Source organism: Sciurus carolinensis, chromosome 3 (assembly GCF_902686445.1).
Source record: "Sciurus carolinensis chromosome 3, mSciCar1.2, whole genome shotgun sequence".
NCBI classification, from domain to species: Eukaryota; Metazoa; Chordata; class Mammalia; order Rodentia; family Sciuridae; genus Sciurus; species Sciurus carolinensis.
In genome coordinates, this window is record NC_062215.1 from 66,842,373 (window position 1) to 66,861,127 (window position 18,755).

Consider the following 18,755-nt stretch of genomic DNA (forward strand, 5'->3'; position numbering starts at 1 on the left):
TTTGTTTATTAGAAATATATATATATATATATTTTTTTTTTTTGGGTGCTGGGGATAGAACCCAGGACCTTGTGCTTACAAGACAAGCACTCTACCGACTGAGCTATCTCCCCAGCCCCTAGAAATATTTTAGATAATTAATACTTTTTAGGTTTTTGCTGTGAAAACTGAAAAAGATGAAGAGAAATAAAACATGATAAGTCTAGAGGCACGTTCTGCTTAACACGTGAAACAATCCCACATCAACAAAAATGGAAGCTCTTGAGATGAAGAACAGAAAAGTCTGTGATTATTCTCATTATCTGTGATTATTATCATTATTAACTTCACTTGGATGTTGAAGTGATTAGGGTATCAATGACATAATTCAATGGAAATGTACTCTTAACATTGGAGAAATAGAAAACCATTGTTTTTCAATATGTCTTACGTACTCAGAAAAGTTTGCCTTTGTCAGGTAAGCATTCATGATGAATGAATAGTCCATTTGTATTAATTACACACTTATACAATTATGTATGACCAAGGAAAGTGTCCAAATTTACTGCAGAGTCTTCTGTTGATTTTTAGAATTTCATATGAACTTGACCCTGTATAATGTAACAAAAGCTTTCTTAGGGGTTGGTTTTCTTTTGGAATGGTATCCCTTTATTTTCATACTTGATTCCAACAGAAAACCTCTACCCAATGTAATAAATGATTTTGATTTTTTTGTTTTTGTTTTTGGGGTGCTGGGGATTAAACCCAAGACTTAAATGTGTGCTGGGCAAGCTCTCTGCTGCTGAGCTACATCTCCAGCCCAATGGGATGATTTTGAGCAATGCTACTATCTAATCAGGGAAAGCTAGCCTCCACAAAAAATCCTGAGACTCTGCCATCTCCTCACCATGGCCCAATCAATATTTTCATCAGTACTGGTCTTTGGATTGTATATTTGCTCTGTAACAATACATTACAGATGTATATATTAAAATGACCTAGTAATCTTCTCTGGTTCCTTTTATGGAATTAAGATGCAGATTTTTTTGGTGACTAACCATGCATGATCTCGCATGTGGAACATTGTAAGATAGTTGATAACTTCTGGAAAATCTCAAATTGGTTGGATAATTTGACTTTTTTTGTGTGCAGGTTTTGGGGGTGAAAATGGCATTCTGTAGTTGAAAGAATGGAATTTTTGTAATCAGGGTGATTTTGGTTGAAATCCTTGCTCCATCACTGATAAGCAGTGTACCTTTAGGTGTGTAACTGAACCTCTTTGAATTTAAAATTCTTCATTTGTAAAAAGAAACCAATATTACTTTGTAGGGTCTTGTGAAAATTAAATTAAGCCTTAGCGTGATGCCTGGCATATATTAAATTAAATTGTTCTATTATCAACAATACAAAGATGTAGGGTATTATTTAGCACATTTCATTTGCAGCTCAAAGGTTCATAAACTCAGTAAAGATCAATTTTCTCCTAATAGTAATTTCCCATTGTTATATAGAATAATTTTGGTAAAAACATTGCTGTGTAATTTATTGAAATTGTTAACATTCAATTACCAGTGGAAATGTAAACATTTCATTCTGTTTTTTCATTTTATTGTTAGTTCTCCTCCTCCTCTTCCCCTCTTCGTCCTCTTCCTCCTCCTCATCTTCCTCCTCCTCCTCCTCCTTTTTCTTTTTGAGGTACCAGTGATTGAGACCAGGGACACTGAGCTACATACCCAGCCCTTTTTTATTTTGAGACACTAAATTTCCCAGACTGGTTGTGATCCTTCTTTCTCAGCCTTATAATCTCTGGGATTATAAGCATACTCCACTGTGCCTGGCTAAATTTATTTTTATTATTATGATTTTTATTTTATTTATTCATTTATTTATTTTAAGGAGACAGGGCCTTTCTTATTGCCCAGGCTGGCCTCCAACTTCTGGGATCCAGTGATCTTCCTATCTTAGTCTTCAGGTAGCTGGGACTATAGTCACATATCACTCTTTCCATCTTGTTAGATGTATCTATTCAGTTGCTATTATATTAAATAAATGGATTGTGTTTCTGTTGCTTTTAGTTTTCATGCTAAAAATTGTTCTTGAGGAGGAATAGAGACTTGTCCATATGAATAAAGTTTGTGAAAGAAATCTTATAAAATATAAACGAAGGTTAGGAAATATTAGGTAGGTAAAAATGAATCACAATGCATAGGATGAATAGAATACACAGTGCTGTTGAAAAACCTTATGCCTCAGAACTGATTGTCTATTTTTGTGTTTTTTTTTTGTTTGTTTGTTTTTGGGTGCTGGGATTGAACACAGGGCCTTGTGCTTGCAAGGCAAGCATTCTACCAACTGAGCTATCTCCCCAGCCCTCATTGTCTATTTTTAAACAAGGATAACCATATATGTCCTAAAAAATTATAAGGTAAATTTACCTTTATAATATAACTTACATGTTATATCTTATAACAATAAATGGAGTCACCAGGCACAGTGACTCATGCCTGTAATCTCAGCTACTAGGCCAGGGAGGGGGAAGTCCAGAGGATTGCAAATTTGAGGACATTCTCAGCAATTTAGTGAGGCCCTGAGCAATTTAGTGAGACTCTGTCTCAAAAAATAATTAAAAGGACTGGGAATGCAGCTCAGTGGTAAAGCACCCCTGGGTTCAATTCCCCAGTACCATAGGAAAAGAGAATTCTGAAGATGAACGGGGCTCCAGAGTACTGGGGGATTTTCAGTAGTTCAAGGAACCAAGATAGTGTTTCTGTGTCTGCATGGGGAATTTATTTGATGGAACCTGTTGGCATTTTATTTATCCTTAAAGGCCTCTTTCCACTTTTCCCAAAGTCTTTCCAATATTTCTACTAGCTTGTAAGAACCGAACCCTCTTTTCTCTCTCTCTCTCTCTCTCTCTCTTTTTTTTTTTTTTTTTGGTACTGGTGATTGAACCCAGGGTTGCGTTACCACTGAGCTACAACCACAGCCCTTTATTTTTTATTTTGAAAAGGTCTCACTAAATTGCTGAAGCTGGCCAAGTCACTGGGATCACAGGCATAAACCACTGCCCACTGTGCCCAGCAGGAACTCTTTTCTTTTTAAACTAGACAAGAGGAACTGTGAGTTTGGGGCAGTATTTTTTATTTACACTTATAAGAAGTAATGTTATAGTTGTTGTTATAAAAATGTGTCTGTGTCTTAAATCATGGTGCAATAAGAACCTGAATTCTTAGACTGAAAATACCTAGTTTTAAATACGAGTTCTGGTCTTTTCTAACACTGTGTCTTTTTGCCATATAATATCTATTTTGATTTGTTGGGAGGATTAAATGAGATAATATACATAGAGTACCTTTCCTTACCTGCTAATCTGCAGTTCAAAACCTAATGAATTGTATGCAATTTCTGTTCTGTGCTGTCTGATAAGTGTTATAAGGGGGTGGTTTGGAAAGGGACATTTAAAGACACTGTATGGAATCCAAAACCCACGTATGTAAGGAGTCACATGCAAGATCTTTGTCCTTAATATAATTAAACTGATGAATGAAAAACTATGGTGCATCAGGAAAAGCTGTCATTAGTCACTTAGGTTTAATAACATTTACATTATGTATTATATAATGGAAATGTTACCACTCTTTGCATCAGAAAGAATTCCTACTGGGAGAATTCATTCTGAGAAATTCTTGTTCATAATATCTGTATTATTGAATTAGCAATGCAAGAAGAGAAAAACTGTGGCTTGTCATTTACTTGTCTTAATGAGGACTGCTGATTGGTCCAGTAACCATGCAGCTCTATTAAGATTTTGTACCAACCATGTCAAAATCATCTACCCAACATGCAATATGGACTAACACAAGGTAAACCTGTGGTAGAAATCAGAAGAACTGGACATAAGTCCTGATCTTATCTGAGAATAGGCCTCTGATATTTGGGTCTTATTGTGTATCAAAGACAATGATAAAACACACACTTATCGGAAACATTGTGCATGATGAAATTATATAACTCTGTATATCAGTGGTGGCAAGAGTTTGAGTTATTAAAGATAGCTAAAACTGACCTGAAGCGGTAACCTTTTATTTATAAAAACAAAACCAGACTTCCCATAATTCCCCAAAATGAATGTGGGTTTCCTTCCAGTCCCCTTCCCAACAAGACTCTGACCAAACTTGACAGATCTAACCATATGCTGGCAATTCTGTATTGACATACCTTGAAGAAATGTTCATCAGACCCTGAGAAGCAAAGTCAGGCAAGACGTCCCTGGAATGTACCAGCTTACATAAGAACATCAGGTAAAGACAGCAGATTATGTGGCTGATAAAATTCTTTCCAAAGTGACAATGAAGCCAGATGGTGCATGCCTATAATTCCAGTGACTTGGGAGGCTGAGGCAGAAGATTGTAAGTTCAAAGCCAGCCTCAGCAACTTAGCAAGTCACTTAGCAACTCAATGAGACCCTGTCTCTAAATACAGTCTTAAAAAAGGGCTGGAGATGTGGCTCAGTGGTTAAGCACCCCGGGTTCAGTCCTCACTACCAAAAACAAAAACAACAAAAAAAGAAACAAACAAAAAAACCAAAGCGACAGTGAAATGTTTTTGAGATGAATTCTGCTCATCAAAAGGTCAGGCAAAAATATTTCAGAAGCAAATAAATCAAGGATATGTGGTGACTCCAGGAGAGAATGAAACTACCAAATGCCTGTGTAGGGAAATAGCTGTCAAGAATATAGGTACTGAGTCAGCCTTTGTGGTGCATGCCTGTAATCCCAGTGACTTGGGAGGCTGAGACAGGAGGATTGCAAGTTTGAGATCACTCAGCAACTTAGGCCCTAAGCAACTTAGTGAAAAACTGTCTCAAACTTTAGAAAATAATAAAGAGGGCTGGGGATGGAACCCAGTGACAAAGTGCCCCTGGGTTCAATCCACAGTACCAAAAAAACAAACAAAAATGACTGCATTGGGGCTTGAGGGTGAAGCTCAGTGGCGGAATGCATACTGAGCAGGTGCAAGGTCCTATGTTAAATCCCGAGTGTGCATACAAGCACACACGCACAGACACACACACACAGGCTCTTCTGTTGTTGGTACTAGACATTGAACCCACGAACGCTTAATCACTGAGCCACACCCCCAGCCCTTTGTAATATTTTTATTTGAAGATAGGGTCTTACTGAGTTGCTTAGACCCTCGCTAAATTGCTTAGGCTGGCTTTGAACTCACAGTCCTCCTATCTCAGCCTCCCAAGCCTCTGGGATTACGGGCACGTGCCACAGTGCACACACAGGCTCTTACGAAAATAAATCCCCCCTTTTTTGCACAGAATGCATTTCCATACAATTTCCCCAGTATAGAGTATAATATCAGAGATTAAAGAAAAAACCTGAATACATATTACCAAAAGGCAGGTGTGTAAACAACCAATTCATCCTTTTTAAAGTTCGATTGATGTAGAATTCATATATAATTACCTATTAAAGTATATAATTCAGTGAGTTTTTTTGTACATTCATAGACTTGTGTAAGTATCTTCACAATTTTAGAATGTATTTTCATCATCCCAAAATTAAACTTGTTACCTCTTGACACTCCCCATTTTCCTCCAGCTCTAGGCAACAATCTACATTCTGTCGTTATAGATTTACCTACTCCACTGGGTGAGGTGGCATATGCCTGTAATCCCAAGTACTAGGAAGGCCAATACAGGAATATCTCAAGTTCAGGTCAGCGTGGGCAATTTTGATCCTGACTCAAAATATTTTTTTTCTTTTTTGGTTTTGGGGATTGAACCTAGTGATACTCAGTCACTGAGCCACATCTCCATCCCCTTTTTAAATATATTTTATTTTGAGACAGGGTCTCACTAAGTTGCTGAAGACCTCACTAAATTATTGTGACTGACTTTGAACTCTTGATCCTCCTGCCTCAGCCTCCTAAGCCGCTAGGATTACAGGAGCACACCACCACACCTGGCTCAAAATAAAATTTTAAAAGGTCTGGGGGTGTAACTCAGTGGTAGAGTACTTGCATAGCATGTACAAGGTTCTAGGTTCAATCCCCAGTATTGTGGAAAATATGCATCTGTACCTGTATGTATTTGTCTACTCTAGATATATAAATGGAATCATATAATATATTACCTTTTTTGTGATTGACTCCTTTCATTTAGTATGTTTTCAGGTTTCATTCATGTTGTAACATGTACCTTATTCTTTTTTATTGCTGAATAGTTTTCCATTGAATGACTGTACCACATTTTATTTATCCATTCATCAGTTGATGGTCATTTGGAGCAGTTCCTTCTGAAATCTCTTGCTTTTGGTCTTCACAGAGAAGGGAGTTTTAGAAGAGTAACTTGACTGCCTTTACAACTAAACTAAAAGTCCTGATTTAAGTGTTTCCTGTATGTACATTATTTGATCTATATCATTAAACCAAAATAAGAAGAATCAAATCATCCTTATTTGAAACTAGCAATACTCCTCAACCCTTTTAACATATTCAGTTATACTATTGAACTATTTGATGATCCTTGGTACTCCTGACTTCTAATTAACTTTTGAACTTTTTGTTAAAACAAATACAGGTACACTGTTGAAATTGGGAAATACACATAGGCAAAATGAAAAATTATCTGTAATCCCAACACTCAAAGACAATTAATTTAAACATGTTTTTAAGAACAAATTTATTTGTAAAAATAATACATAAGTTCAGAAAAATGCAGAAAGTACCAATTAGAAAATAAATTTCAACATTCAGAAATAACTATTTTAATATTAAATTAAAAATCTAGACATCTCGACTTCTATGTGTATATACAGATAAAAGGACAGATAAATGAACAGATGGAAAAATGTGTATAAATGAAATCATATTCTACATGATGATGATGATGATGATGATGACGATGATGGAGAACAGGGTCTCTTTATGTTACCCAAGCTGGCCTAGACCTCCTGGGCTTGTGCAGCCTTTCTGCCTCAGTCTCTGGACTCTTGGGACTATAGCCATGTACCACTTTTTGGGACTTTACATGATGATTAACAAAAGCAATATTTTACCAATGGTGAACTGGGTGCATTCTGCAGTTTCCCTCCTTTTCTCCAAACTCTAGGAAAAATAATGTATTCGTGAATGTGTTAAACAAGATGAATTCTCAGAGATTGTGAGAAAGCCCTGACTAAAATCAGCTGAGTCTGAATTGAAGGGGTAATGCAGTCTAGTGTACATGTGGTAATCCAACATACTGCTACTGCAAGAAGTGGGAGCTGGGCATGGTGGTACATGCCTGTAATCCCAGTGACTTGGGAAGCAGAGGCAGGAGGATTGCAAGTTCAAGACCAGCCTTTGCAACTTATTGAGGCCCTTTCTCAAAATAAAAAAATAAAAAGGGCTGGGGATGTGGCTCATTGGGTTTAATTCCTTTTACAAAAAAAAAAAAAAAAAGAAGGAAGAAAAAGGAGTGGGAGCTCCATTCTCATATTGCAGGTGTTGGAAGCTGAAAGCAGGAAGAAGACATGAAACGGAAGCTGGGACAGTACAATGAAGTAGCACCCAGGCCGATTCTTCCTGAACCTCGTCCTGACCTCCCTTCTGTAAGTCACGCTACCGTAACCACTATCTCCAGACAGGAGCAGTGACTCAGAGATAGGGTATTGTCTTTTATTTGACTGGCAACATCAGGGAGAAATGTGAAAACTGTAAATGTGCGACCCTGGCTGTGGAGGCGTCTTTTCTTATATCTTACTTTGTCCACCTTTCAATGTTACTGAAAACTGCATGGAACATAAGTTACCACAAATCAAATCATCATCTCCCTTAACTACACTTTAAACTCCAAGATCATCTCCCCAAGTCAAGAAAGTTTCAATCTAATACAAATCTCAGTGGAAAAAATAGACTCATGGTGAAGAATATTCATATACATGCGTAACTCCTTGAAGTAGAGTTAAAACAACAATAACTAAAAAGCAAAACAGATGAACTTCACTTGAGGAAACAAAACTAATAGAATTGGAAAAAACCTCAGAGAACGGTGGCATATGCCTGTAATCCCGGTGGCTCAGGAAGATCATGAGTTCAAAGCCAGCCTCAGCAAAGCAAGGTGCTAAGCAACTCAGTGAAACCCTATCACTAAATAAAATACAAAATAGTAGGGCTGGGGATGGGGCTCAGTGGTTAAATGCCCCTGAGTTAAATCCCCCATATCTTAAAAAAAAAAAAGAAAAGGAACAAACCTAGAAAATTCATAGATAATATTGTTCAGGAAATGCTCTGGTATTGCATCCATGAAGCAAAACTGGCATTATGGAAAGGAACCAGTAAGGCGTGTGGTGTCGAATGCACATAATCCCTGCTACTGAGAGGCAGGAGAATCACAAATTAGAGGAAAGACTGGGCAACTTAGTAAGAGCCTGTCTCAAAACAAAACAAAAACTGAATATGCAGCTTTGAGATATGATGCTCTTGAGTTCAATCCCTAGTTCTGAAAAAGAAAAAAAAAAAACAAATTGGAGATTTTTTTTAGTGGTGCTGGGGATTGAACTCAGGGCCTTGTGCTTGCAAGGCAAGCACTCTACCAACTGAGCTATATTCCCAGCCCCAAATTGGAGATCTTGATAATGAAAAACAGTTTTTGAAGTAAATCACTGAATGGGTAGAATGAATGACAGAACAGATACACTGTAGAGCGAATTAGTGAACTGGAAGAGTGGACAGAGAAATTTTCCCAGAATGCAGTAAGAAAGGAAAATAGATGGTAGTATGAAAGAGGATTTAGTCGACATAGTAGATCCAGATGTGCTAATAGTCAAATGGGAGTGCCAAGAGAAATTGAAGAAACTTAGGGAGACCCCGTCTCAAACAAGCAAACAAACAAAAGAAGAAGAAGAAACCAGGAACTGGAGATGTTGCTCAGTGGTAAAAGCACCATGGGGTTCAATCTCCAGGGTCTAAAAAAAGAGTGCGGGGGAAGAGCAAGCAATTGGAGGGGGAAATATGAAAAGATAATTTATGCTGCAACTCTAACACCTCTTTCTTGCTGGTCAGTCTTTCTCCCACTTATAGAGGCTGAAAATGTCCACAAATTGCTTTTCCAGCCACTTTTGCAACTGGGTCGTGGGAAGTGTGACTCAGGTCTGATCAATGGGATCTGACAGGAATTCTGCTGGGAGACTTATATGAAAGTAAGTATTTCCTCATAATACTAAGAGATGCACAAGGAAAAATTGCATTCTTTTGTTTGAATCTTGTATGAGCATAAGCTGTCTGGAGCTCCAGGCGTCATCTTGCACCTAAATGGAGATGAAAGCCCTGCTAAGAATGACAGAACAGTCAGATGGCCCTTGGTCCTTATACATTTTAAATATTAATCCCAAGTATGTTTTAGATGTGGCAAATAACCTTGTTTGATTCTGTTACATGTCTATTAATTTTATGTGTTGTTTTTCATAGAAATAATGTTGATGCAATCAGATTTGTGATTTGTATGTCCTTTTGAAGTTTTAAGTTTTTCCCTGTCTCTAAATCACAAAGTTCACCCTACATTTTATGCAGTTAATTCTATAGGTTTCATTTCACATTTAGTCCTTTAATTCATCTGGAGTTCATCTGTTCATCTGGATAGATGATGATAGATAGTGATCCAGTTTTACTTTTCTCCCTTGAGTCAACGAGTTTTTCCAACTTTACCTAATAAATGCTCTCTTCTTTGACCATTGGTCTGTGATGCCTTCTCTGTTAGTTCATTTTATGTTGCTAAAACACAGTGGACTGGGTAAAGTTTTAACTGAAAGAAGTTTATTTTGGCTCACAGTTCTGGAAGTCCAAGGTTGAGGGGCCACATCTGGTAATGGCCTTGTTGCTGGCAGAGTCCCACAGTAGTGCAAGGCATCCCTTGTCCAGGAAGACCACGTGTTTGTCCTCTGATCTCTGCCTCTACACAGTGGGGCTCCACCTTGATGACCTTATCTATTCCTAATCACCTCTCAAAGACCTCACCTCTAAGCATGTAGTTGGATTAAGTTTCCACCCTTCTGTACCTCACAATAGGAATTAAAGTCCAACCTGAGTTTTGGAGGGAACAAATGGTATTCAAACCATAGCTAGCACTTATTTATTTATTTAAAAAAATTTTTTTAGTTGTAGGTTAACACAATACCTTTATTTATTTATTTACATGTGTTACTGAGGATTGAACCCAGTGCTTCACACAAGCTAGGTGAGCCATCTACCACTGAGCCCCAGGCCCAGCCCAGCACTTCTTTATTTAAATCAAATTCCCATATATAAAGGGTTCCTTCTGAGAATTCTCTACTTTGTTCCATTGGCCTATGACCTTATAATATGTCTTAATATTGACCTCCCTTTTATTGTTATTGTTTTTTAAAAAGTTGAATTTCATTGGGATTTATAGACTTGGAGATACTACTCAACATAATGAATAAGAAAAAAAGCCCAAAGTCATGTAACTGTGACATTTTCAGAACATTAATTAAAAAAAAAAAAAAAAACTGGAGAAAAAGCAGATAACTGGGGAAAAGTAAAAAAAGAATCTTACTGGCATCTGACATTTCATCAACAACATCAGACCCAAGAATGCAATGGAGCATGTGGAAGATAGAGCTTGTGTCCTTTTTATTTTTTTTTTTCCAGAAAACTTCATGAGATACCTTTAACTCAAGCCTGATAGCAGCAGCTGCAGGGAGACAAGAAAACTGAACTGCTCTCTTGCCCAGAAGTTTTAAAAAGTATCTAAACCTTGGGTGGAAAACCAAAAGAAGTACATAAATAAAATAATCAAGCTCCCGGACCCCAGTACTGGGGTTCTGGAGATGGAACCCAAGGGTCACTCTACCACTGAGCTACATCCCCAACCCTTTTTATTTCTTATTTTGAAGCAAGGTCTTGCTAAATTACTGAGGGTCTTGCTAAGGTGTCCAGGCTAACCTTGACCTTGTTATTCTCTTGCCTCAGCCTATTGAGTCACTGGGATTACAGGCTTGTGCTGTGTCTGTCAATTGAGGTCATTTATAATCTAAGTGAATAATAATTGGAATATATTTTAGACAAATATTTATTATTATTGATGTGTTTTGATTTATGACATTCTTTAAAATATGCTTTCTGAGATTTGGAGTTAACCCAAGCATTGGGGTGAAGTGAGGAGAAGGGGGTTGGGTTTTTTTGTTTTGTTTTTTGGTACTGGGTATTGAACCCAGGGGCACTCTACCTCTAAGCTATATCACCAGCCCTTTTTCATTTATTTTGAGACAAGTCTCACTAAATGGCTGAACTGGGTGGAACTTGCCATCCTTCTGCCTCAGTCTCCCAAATTGCTGGGATTGCAGGCATGTGCCATCTCACTGGGGGTAAAAGAATTTTATTTTGTGTGATAAAAAGAGGGTTTTTGCTTATTTTTGTACTGGGGCTTGAACCCAGGAGCGTTCTAGTACTAAACTACATTCCCAGCTCTTTTTATTTTGAAACAGTCTTGCTAAATTGCTCAGGGCCTCATTAAATTGCTTAGGCTAGCTTTGAACTTGAAATCCTCCTGTCTCAGCCTCCCAAATTGCTGGGAGTATAGGCATGCACACTGCACTGGGCAAAAAAAAAAAAAAAAAAAAAAAAGTTTAACAAATAATTTGATACTGCAGAAGATATCTGCCAAAGAGCACAAAAGGAGGATGATAACTTAAGACAGAGACCAAAACATGTCAAATTTAACTCGAGACTTTTCACTCTGTTGTGAATTTAGCTCATTTGATTGTATTTTATATTTTCCATTTCCCATTAGCATAGAGAATCACAAATTGCAGTACATCCCCTGTATAAACAAAATATTTTTAGGTGAACAAAATTGCTTCCTTCAAAAAGAAATACATTTTTGTTGTTGTTCTGGTGATTGAACCCAAAGGTGTTTTACCACTGAGCCACCACATCCCCAATCATTTATTTCATTTTTTATTTTGAGGCAGGGTCTTGCTAGGTTGCTGAGTCTGGTTTTGGACTTGAGATCCTTTTGCCTCAGCAAAGGTTAAGGGTGTGCACCACCACATCTGGCCATATTTCTCTTTTTAAAGGCAGAATTATACTTTCCAGTTTCATAAACAATATCTTTAAAGTGCTGAAAGGATAAAAAAATATTTCAACTAGGCATTCTTTTGCAGCCACACAACCACTCAAATTTGGTGACAAAATATTCACAATTAGAGGTACTTAAGAAATGTAGATGTGCCACCCAAAGACTCACTCTGGTGTTTAGTTTAGTTTTATTTTTGTTGTTGTTGTTTGCTTGTTTGTTTTTGTTTTTTAGTTAGAATGTCTCAGGACTGAAGTTCAGGTTCAGTTTTATCCAGGAGTAAATCTGTCTTGCCCTATCTCATCCATGGGTTCATGCTCCAACCAAGGTATGTGCAAAGGGCGCATCTAGGGCTTATGTTATTCACGAGCTTTTTGTTTTGCTAGAAGATGTGCTCTACAAGAAGGATGGAAGTCGGGGGAAGCAATGATGTGTAAAAAGAAATAGGAAACTTTGTCTGAATAGTAATTGGATTTAAAAGTAGTTAGGAACTAAAATTCTAGTTGCATCAACGTGATATTTATTTTGGGGCAGGAGGCACTTAGAAATAGTAAAAGCATGCTAAGGATCATGGGACCCTGCCTTGTTGAAGGGGATGATATAGGTATTGATTAATTCTAGGTTCTATTGGAAACAAAAGTTCAGCTATGTTTGAAGGCTAAAAGTCAAGTGGAAAAAATGAGTAAAGAAATTTAATATTAATCAGTGGATTGCAGGAAAGTGGCAAAGTGGGGGTTAAAAGGACAATATATATTAAATAGAAAGCAAAATAAAATTGTCAAAAATATTTTATAAATGACTATGATAGAAAATTGTTAAATACACTAATTTTTTAAAAGCCACAACTTGGATTAGGGGTTGGAGGTGTAGCTCACTGGTACAGTGCTTGTCCAGTGAATGCAAGGCCCTCAGTTCATTCCCAGCACCAACAAAAACTAAACCCAAACATGTATACCAAAATTCAAGTATATGATGTTGATAAGAGACACACAGAAATCAACATAGAAAACCTAAATATTAAGAAATAAAACTGGTTGCAGGGGTGCACACCTGTAATCCCCAGCAGCTTGGGAGACTGAGGCAGGAGAATTGAGAGTTCAAAGCCAGCCTTGGCAACTTAGTGAGGTCCTAAGAAACAGTGTGAACCTGTCTCAAAAAATAAAAAAGACTGGGGATGTGGCTTAGTGGTAGAGCATTCCTGGGTTCAATCCCCAAACCCCCAGTATAAAAAAAAATAAAGGAATGAATGAGTAAATATGGAATAATCATTTGGTGGAATATATGCAGTTAATAGAAATGAACTAAATCTATATGAAGTACACTCAAAATGTATTAAGAAAAAGGATGTAAAAAACACTTTGCTATGTTTGCCATGATACTATATATAAATAAAAAAGATTCACAAGCAGTACTGTATATCAGTTACAGATATGTATCTATCATCTATCTGTGTTTTTGCTCTGCATGGGAGAGATGGTGTTTTAAAGGGGACATAAACTTTCTTAGTAATATGCTACTTTTTAAAATAATGAGTCAAGCCAGGTATGGTGGCACACATCTGTGATCCCAGTGACTCAGAAGGCTGAGGCAGGAGGATTGCAAGTTCAAGGCCAGCCTCAGCACCTTAGTGAGACTTATCTTAAAAATTAAAAATAAGAAGGACTGGGGATGTAGTTCAGTGGTAAAGCACCCCTGGGTTCCATCCCCAAAAAGTTTTAAAAAGTCAAATTAGACATATTCATAATTTATTAGTTATTAATTCTGAGTGGTAGGGATGTAGGTGTTTGCTTTATAATTTTCATTACTTATCTCTACTTAGTCTTTTTTCTCAGAATTTAGCAAAGAAAGGCAAAGTAAAATTGAGGAAATGGTTGAACTTCAGTTAAATATTTATTCATCGAAGTGCTGTTATTTTCTGGGCTACTTCTTCAAAGTTAAGGAAAGGAATATGATAAACAGTACCATTCTTGAAATCATTATATATTTTAGCTACATGTTTTATTTTTGGAAACTTTTGCTTAACATCTTACTTCTGACAAATGAATTGAAGATAACACTGATAAACTTCCTGTCTTCTTTCCTCAACCCATTGTTTTTGGTAGTTATTTGTTGAGGTTTATAACATTTTTGTTCTATCCTGCTTAGTTTTAGTTCTGTATTTAAATGGAATCACTGCTCACCACCAGTACTTTCACCTTACTGAACTCTTTGTTTTGATCCATCACTAAATTAGATTTCATCAATTTTTTTGTTGTCCTGTACTTCCCTTTTTTCCATGTTGAGACTATCAGTGTGCTTCTAGAATTGAACTTCTTGACCCAATATAATGTTCTTGAGTCACATTTTCTTTTTTTCTGAAATTTTCAGCAATATTTCATTGTCTTCTGCTGTTGAACCTTACCTTAGAGATGTCTGAAACAAGCCAATTCCAATACCACTTCACCCCTCATAGGCAAGTTGATTGACCTCTCTGGTTCCCAAGGAATTCTTTAACTTTCATGTTTAATAACTTAGCTGGGATATAGATCCATGTCTAATATCATGTGTCAACTTTTTGTTTTGTTTTGGTTTTGGTACAGGGATTGAACCCAGGGGTACTTAACCACTGAGCCACATCCTCAGTCTTTCTTATCTTTTTGTTTTGAAACAGGGTCTTGTTAAGTTGCTTAGGGTCTTGCTAGTTGCTGAGGCTGCCCTTGAACTTGCAGTCTTCCTTCCTCAGCCTCACTAGCTTCTGGGATTACAGGTGTGCACCACCATGTAGTTTTTGTTTTTCTCTAGAACATGGTATGGTATTTCTGTCTGCAGCTTATTTCTTGATTTATTTAAGTGAAATTTTCAGAGATGGGGATGTAGGTCAGTGGTCAAGCACTTGCTTGGCATGCATAAGGCCCTGAGTTCAAACCATAGCACTGCAAAGAAAAGGAAGCAAAGGTTAAAAAAGGAAATTTCAAAAATTATACCTTCAAGTGGTTTTTCTATTGTATTTGTTAGGTACTTTGCTTTGGTGATCTTTTTAATGGCTGCCCTTGTTCTTCATGTATACTATCTTTTTTCTAAGTCTTTTACTTCTTTTCTCTACTTTTACCATGCTCATCTTTAACCTCCTTCTTCCTCTCTTCTTCTTCCTCCTTTTTTTTTTTTCTTTTTCTTTTTAATTTTTATTTTGGTGCTGGAGATTGAATCCAAGGACACGTTACCGCTACACACTCAGACCTTTTTATTTTTTTATGTTGATACAGGGTCTCACTAAGTTGCATAGGCTGACCTCAGACTTGCAATCCTACCTCAGCCTCTCAATTTGCTGGGATAAACTGGCATGTACCACTGCTGCACCCAGCTTTTAACCTTTCTATGATGTGTTCAGGTGACTTCTTTAAATTTCTTATTTGTTATTTCTTTAATGATGCTGTCTGAACCTCTATTTCTTTTCTTAAGTCTGCATTATTGCTTTCATCTCAGGTTTTCTTATCATAGTATCTTTGAGTCTTTCTTAAAAATAGAATTTCACTTTTCTATTAGATTGTTTGATTAAAACTATAAAACTTTTTGCCAGGGGCGGTGGTGCATGCCTGTAATCCCAGTAATTTGGGAGGCTGAGGCAGGAGGATCGCAAGTTCCCTCCTATCTGACTAGTAGTTTCACTGAGTGTCCAATTCTAAGCTGAAAACAAGATTTTAGTTTTTATTATATTTTATTTATTATTTATTAGTTTTTGGTACTGGGGATTGAACCCAAGGGTCCCCTACCACTGAGCTACATCTCCAGCCCTTTTAAAATTTTTTATTTTGAGACAGGTCTAAGTCCCATATCTGTATTTTTTTACTTAGAGCTTTATAGTTATACACAGTAGTTGGGTTCATCCCAACAAACTCACACATGCATGGAAACTAATTTCAGTTCATGGTCTCCCCCCTTTCCCTCCTATCCTTTCTCCTTTCTCCCTTTCTCCTGCTTCTACTAGATTTTTTTTCACTTATCTGTTCATTTATATTTTATTGTTTCTTTATGTTATCCTATCCCTCCCTCCCCTTTCTTTGATTTTACTCTAGCTTCTGCATATGAGAGAAAGTATTCGACCTTTGAATTTCTGAGTTTGGCTTATTTCACTTAGCATGATATTCTCCACTTCCATCCATTTACTGACAAAGGCCATAGTTTCATTCTTTTTTATGGCTGAGTTGAACGTCATTGTGTGTGTGTGTGTGCATGTGTCACAATTTCTTAATCTGTTCATCTATTGATGGGCATCTGGGTACCAAGGATTGAGCCTAAGGGTGTTTAACCACTGAATCACATCCCCATCCCTTTTTTTATTTTTTATTTTAAGACAGGGTCTCATAAGGTTGCTTATAGTCTAAGTTGCTGAGGCTGACCTCGTAACTATGATCCTCCTGCCTTAGTCTCCTGAGTCACTGGGATTATAGGTCTGTGCCATCATGACCAGCTGTGTTTCTTCTTCTTCTTTTTTTTTTTTTTTTTTTTAATATTTCTTTAGATGTCAATGGACTTTTATTTTATTCATGTATTTCTATGTGGTGCTGAGTATCGAACCCAGGGCCTCACACATGCCAGGCAAGCGCTCTACCACTGAGCCACAACCCCAGCCCCGTGTTTCTTCTTTCGAGAAGTTTCTGTTCAGTTCTTTTGCCTGTTTATTGATTGGGTTATTTGTGTGTGTGTGTGCGCGCTAGTTTTTTTTGAGTTCCTGCCCTTCAAATTCATGGACTAATTTGAGAAAGATTGGTGTTAGTTCTGTAAAGGTCAGGTAGAACTCAGCTGAGAATCAGGTCTTGGGCTTTTCTTTTTTGGAAGACTTTCAAATGCTTTTTCAGTTTCATTACTTGATATTGATCTGTCTAGTTTTCTGTATCATCCTGATTCAGTTTGGGCAACTCATATGTGTCTCAAAATGTGTCAGTGTCTTCCAGGGCTTCCAGTTTATTGGAGTACAAATTTTCAACATAGGTTCTGATAATCTTATGGATTTCCAAAGGGTCTGTGGTGATATCTACTTTTTTATCTCTGATCTTGTTGACTTGAGTCTTCTCACTCTTTCTTTTGGTTAGTTTGGCTAAGGGTTTGTCAATCTTATTTGTCTCTTCAAAGAACCAACTCTTTCTTGGAGTGATCCTGTGTACTGTTTTCTTATTCTTAGTTTCTTTGATTTTGGCTCTGATCTTAATTAATGGCTCTTTCTTTCTTTCTTTCTTTCTTTCTTTCTTTCTTTCTCTCTCTCTCTCTCTCTCTCTCTTTCTCTCTCTTTTCTTTCTTTCTTTATCTCTCTCTCTCTCTCTCTCTCTTTCTTTCTTTCTTTCTGTCTTTCTCTTTCTTTCTTTCTTGGGATTGAACTCAGGGGCACTTGGCCACTGAAGCACATCCCCAGCCCTATTTTGTATTTTATTTAGAGACAGGGTCTCCCTGAGTTGCTTAGTGCCTCACTTTTGCCGAGGCTGGCTTTGAATTGCAATCCTCTTGCCTCAGCCTCCCAAGTTGCTGGGATTACATGCATGTGTCACTGTACCTGGCTTCTAATATTTTAATATAGACATTCAGTGCTATAAAATTTCCTCTTCGAACTGCCTTTGTATCATTCCAGAGATTTTGATATGTTGTATTCTTGTTCTTATTCATTTATGAGAGTATTGTTCAATCTCCATGTGTTCATGTGGTTTCTGTATTTCTTGTTGTTGATTTCTAGCTTCATTCCATTATGATCTGATAGTATACATGGGATTTTATCAACTTTTTGTATTTGTTAATATTTGTTTTGTTGCCTAGAATATGATCTATTTAGGAAAAAGTTCCATGTGTAGCTGAAAAGAAGGTAAATTCAGCTGTTTTGGGGTGGAATATTCTGTAGTTGTTGTTAGGTCCATTTGATTTATAGTGTTGTTTAGGTTGGAGATAATCTTTGTAAAAATATTTTTACAAATATTTTTAAATATTTGTAAATATTTTACAAATATTTTAAAAATATTTTTATTTGTTGATGGACACAGTAACTTTATTTATTTACTATAATGTGCTGAGGATTGAACCCAGTACCTCACATGTATTAGGCAAGTTCTCTACCACTGAGTGACAACCCCAGCCCGATTTTAAGTTTTGATGACCTGTTGGTGATAAGGATGTATTGAAATCACCCAGTGTTATTATGTTGGGGTCTCTGGGGGATTTAATGTCATGGAGTATTTTTTCTATGTAAATTGGGTACACTGATATTTGGGGCTTAAGTTTATTATTCTTATATATTCTTGTTGGATTGTTCCCTTTACTAGGGTGTAGTGGCCTTCTTTGTTACCTCTGATTAATTTTTGCTTGAAGTCTGCTTTGTCATAAATGAGAATAGCTACTCCTGCTTTTTTTTTTTTTTTTTTTTTTTTTTTGGGTGCTGGGGATCCAACCCAGGGCCTTGTGCTTACAAGGCAAGCACTCTACCGACTGAGCTATCTCCCCAGCCCCCTGCTTTTTTTTTTTAACCTTCAGCCTGTGGATGTCTTTGCCCAGAAGATGAGTCTCTTGTATAGTTGGATGTTGTTTTTGATCCATTCTTCTAATCTGTATCTTTAATTGGTGAATTGAGGCCATTAATATTCAGCATTAGTATGGATATATGTTTGTGCCATTTTGTTTTTTTGGTATATTTTACCATGTCTTTTTTTTTTTTTTTTTTTTTTTTTTTTTT

General features: G+C 36.9%; 1 protein-coding gene across 2 annotated transcripts in view; it reads left to right on the plus strand.

Annotated features, from left to right (window-relative positions):
• Window positions 1-7,435: 7,435 nt before the first annotated feature.
• The window catches only part of Psmd11 (proteasome 26S subunit, non-ATPase 11), a 63,618-nt gene continuing 52,298 nt past the window's right edge, over window positions 7,436-18,755 (plus strand). The window contains exons 1-2 of one of the 2 annotated variants that reach the window (XM_047547744.1): window positions 7,465-7,583; window positions 9,037-9,173. In XM_047547744.1, coding sequence (XP_047403700.1) covers window position 9,173 — 1 coding nt within the window. In that variant the 5' untranslated portion in view covers window positions 7,465-7,583; window positions 9,037-9,172. Of the gene's footprint in view, window positions 9,174-18,755 lie in introns of both variants that reach the window. The other variant, XM_047547743.1, reaches the window with a different exon arrangement.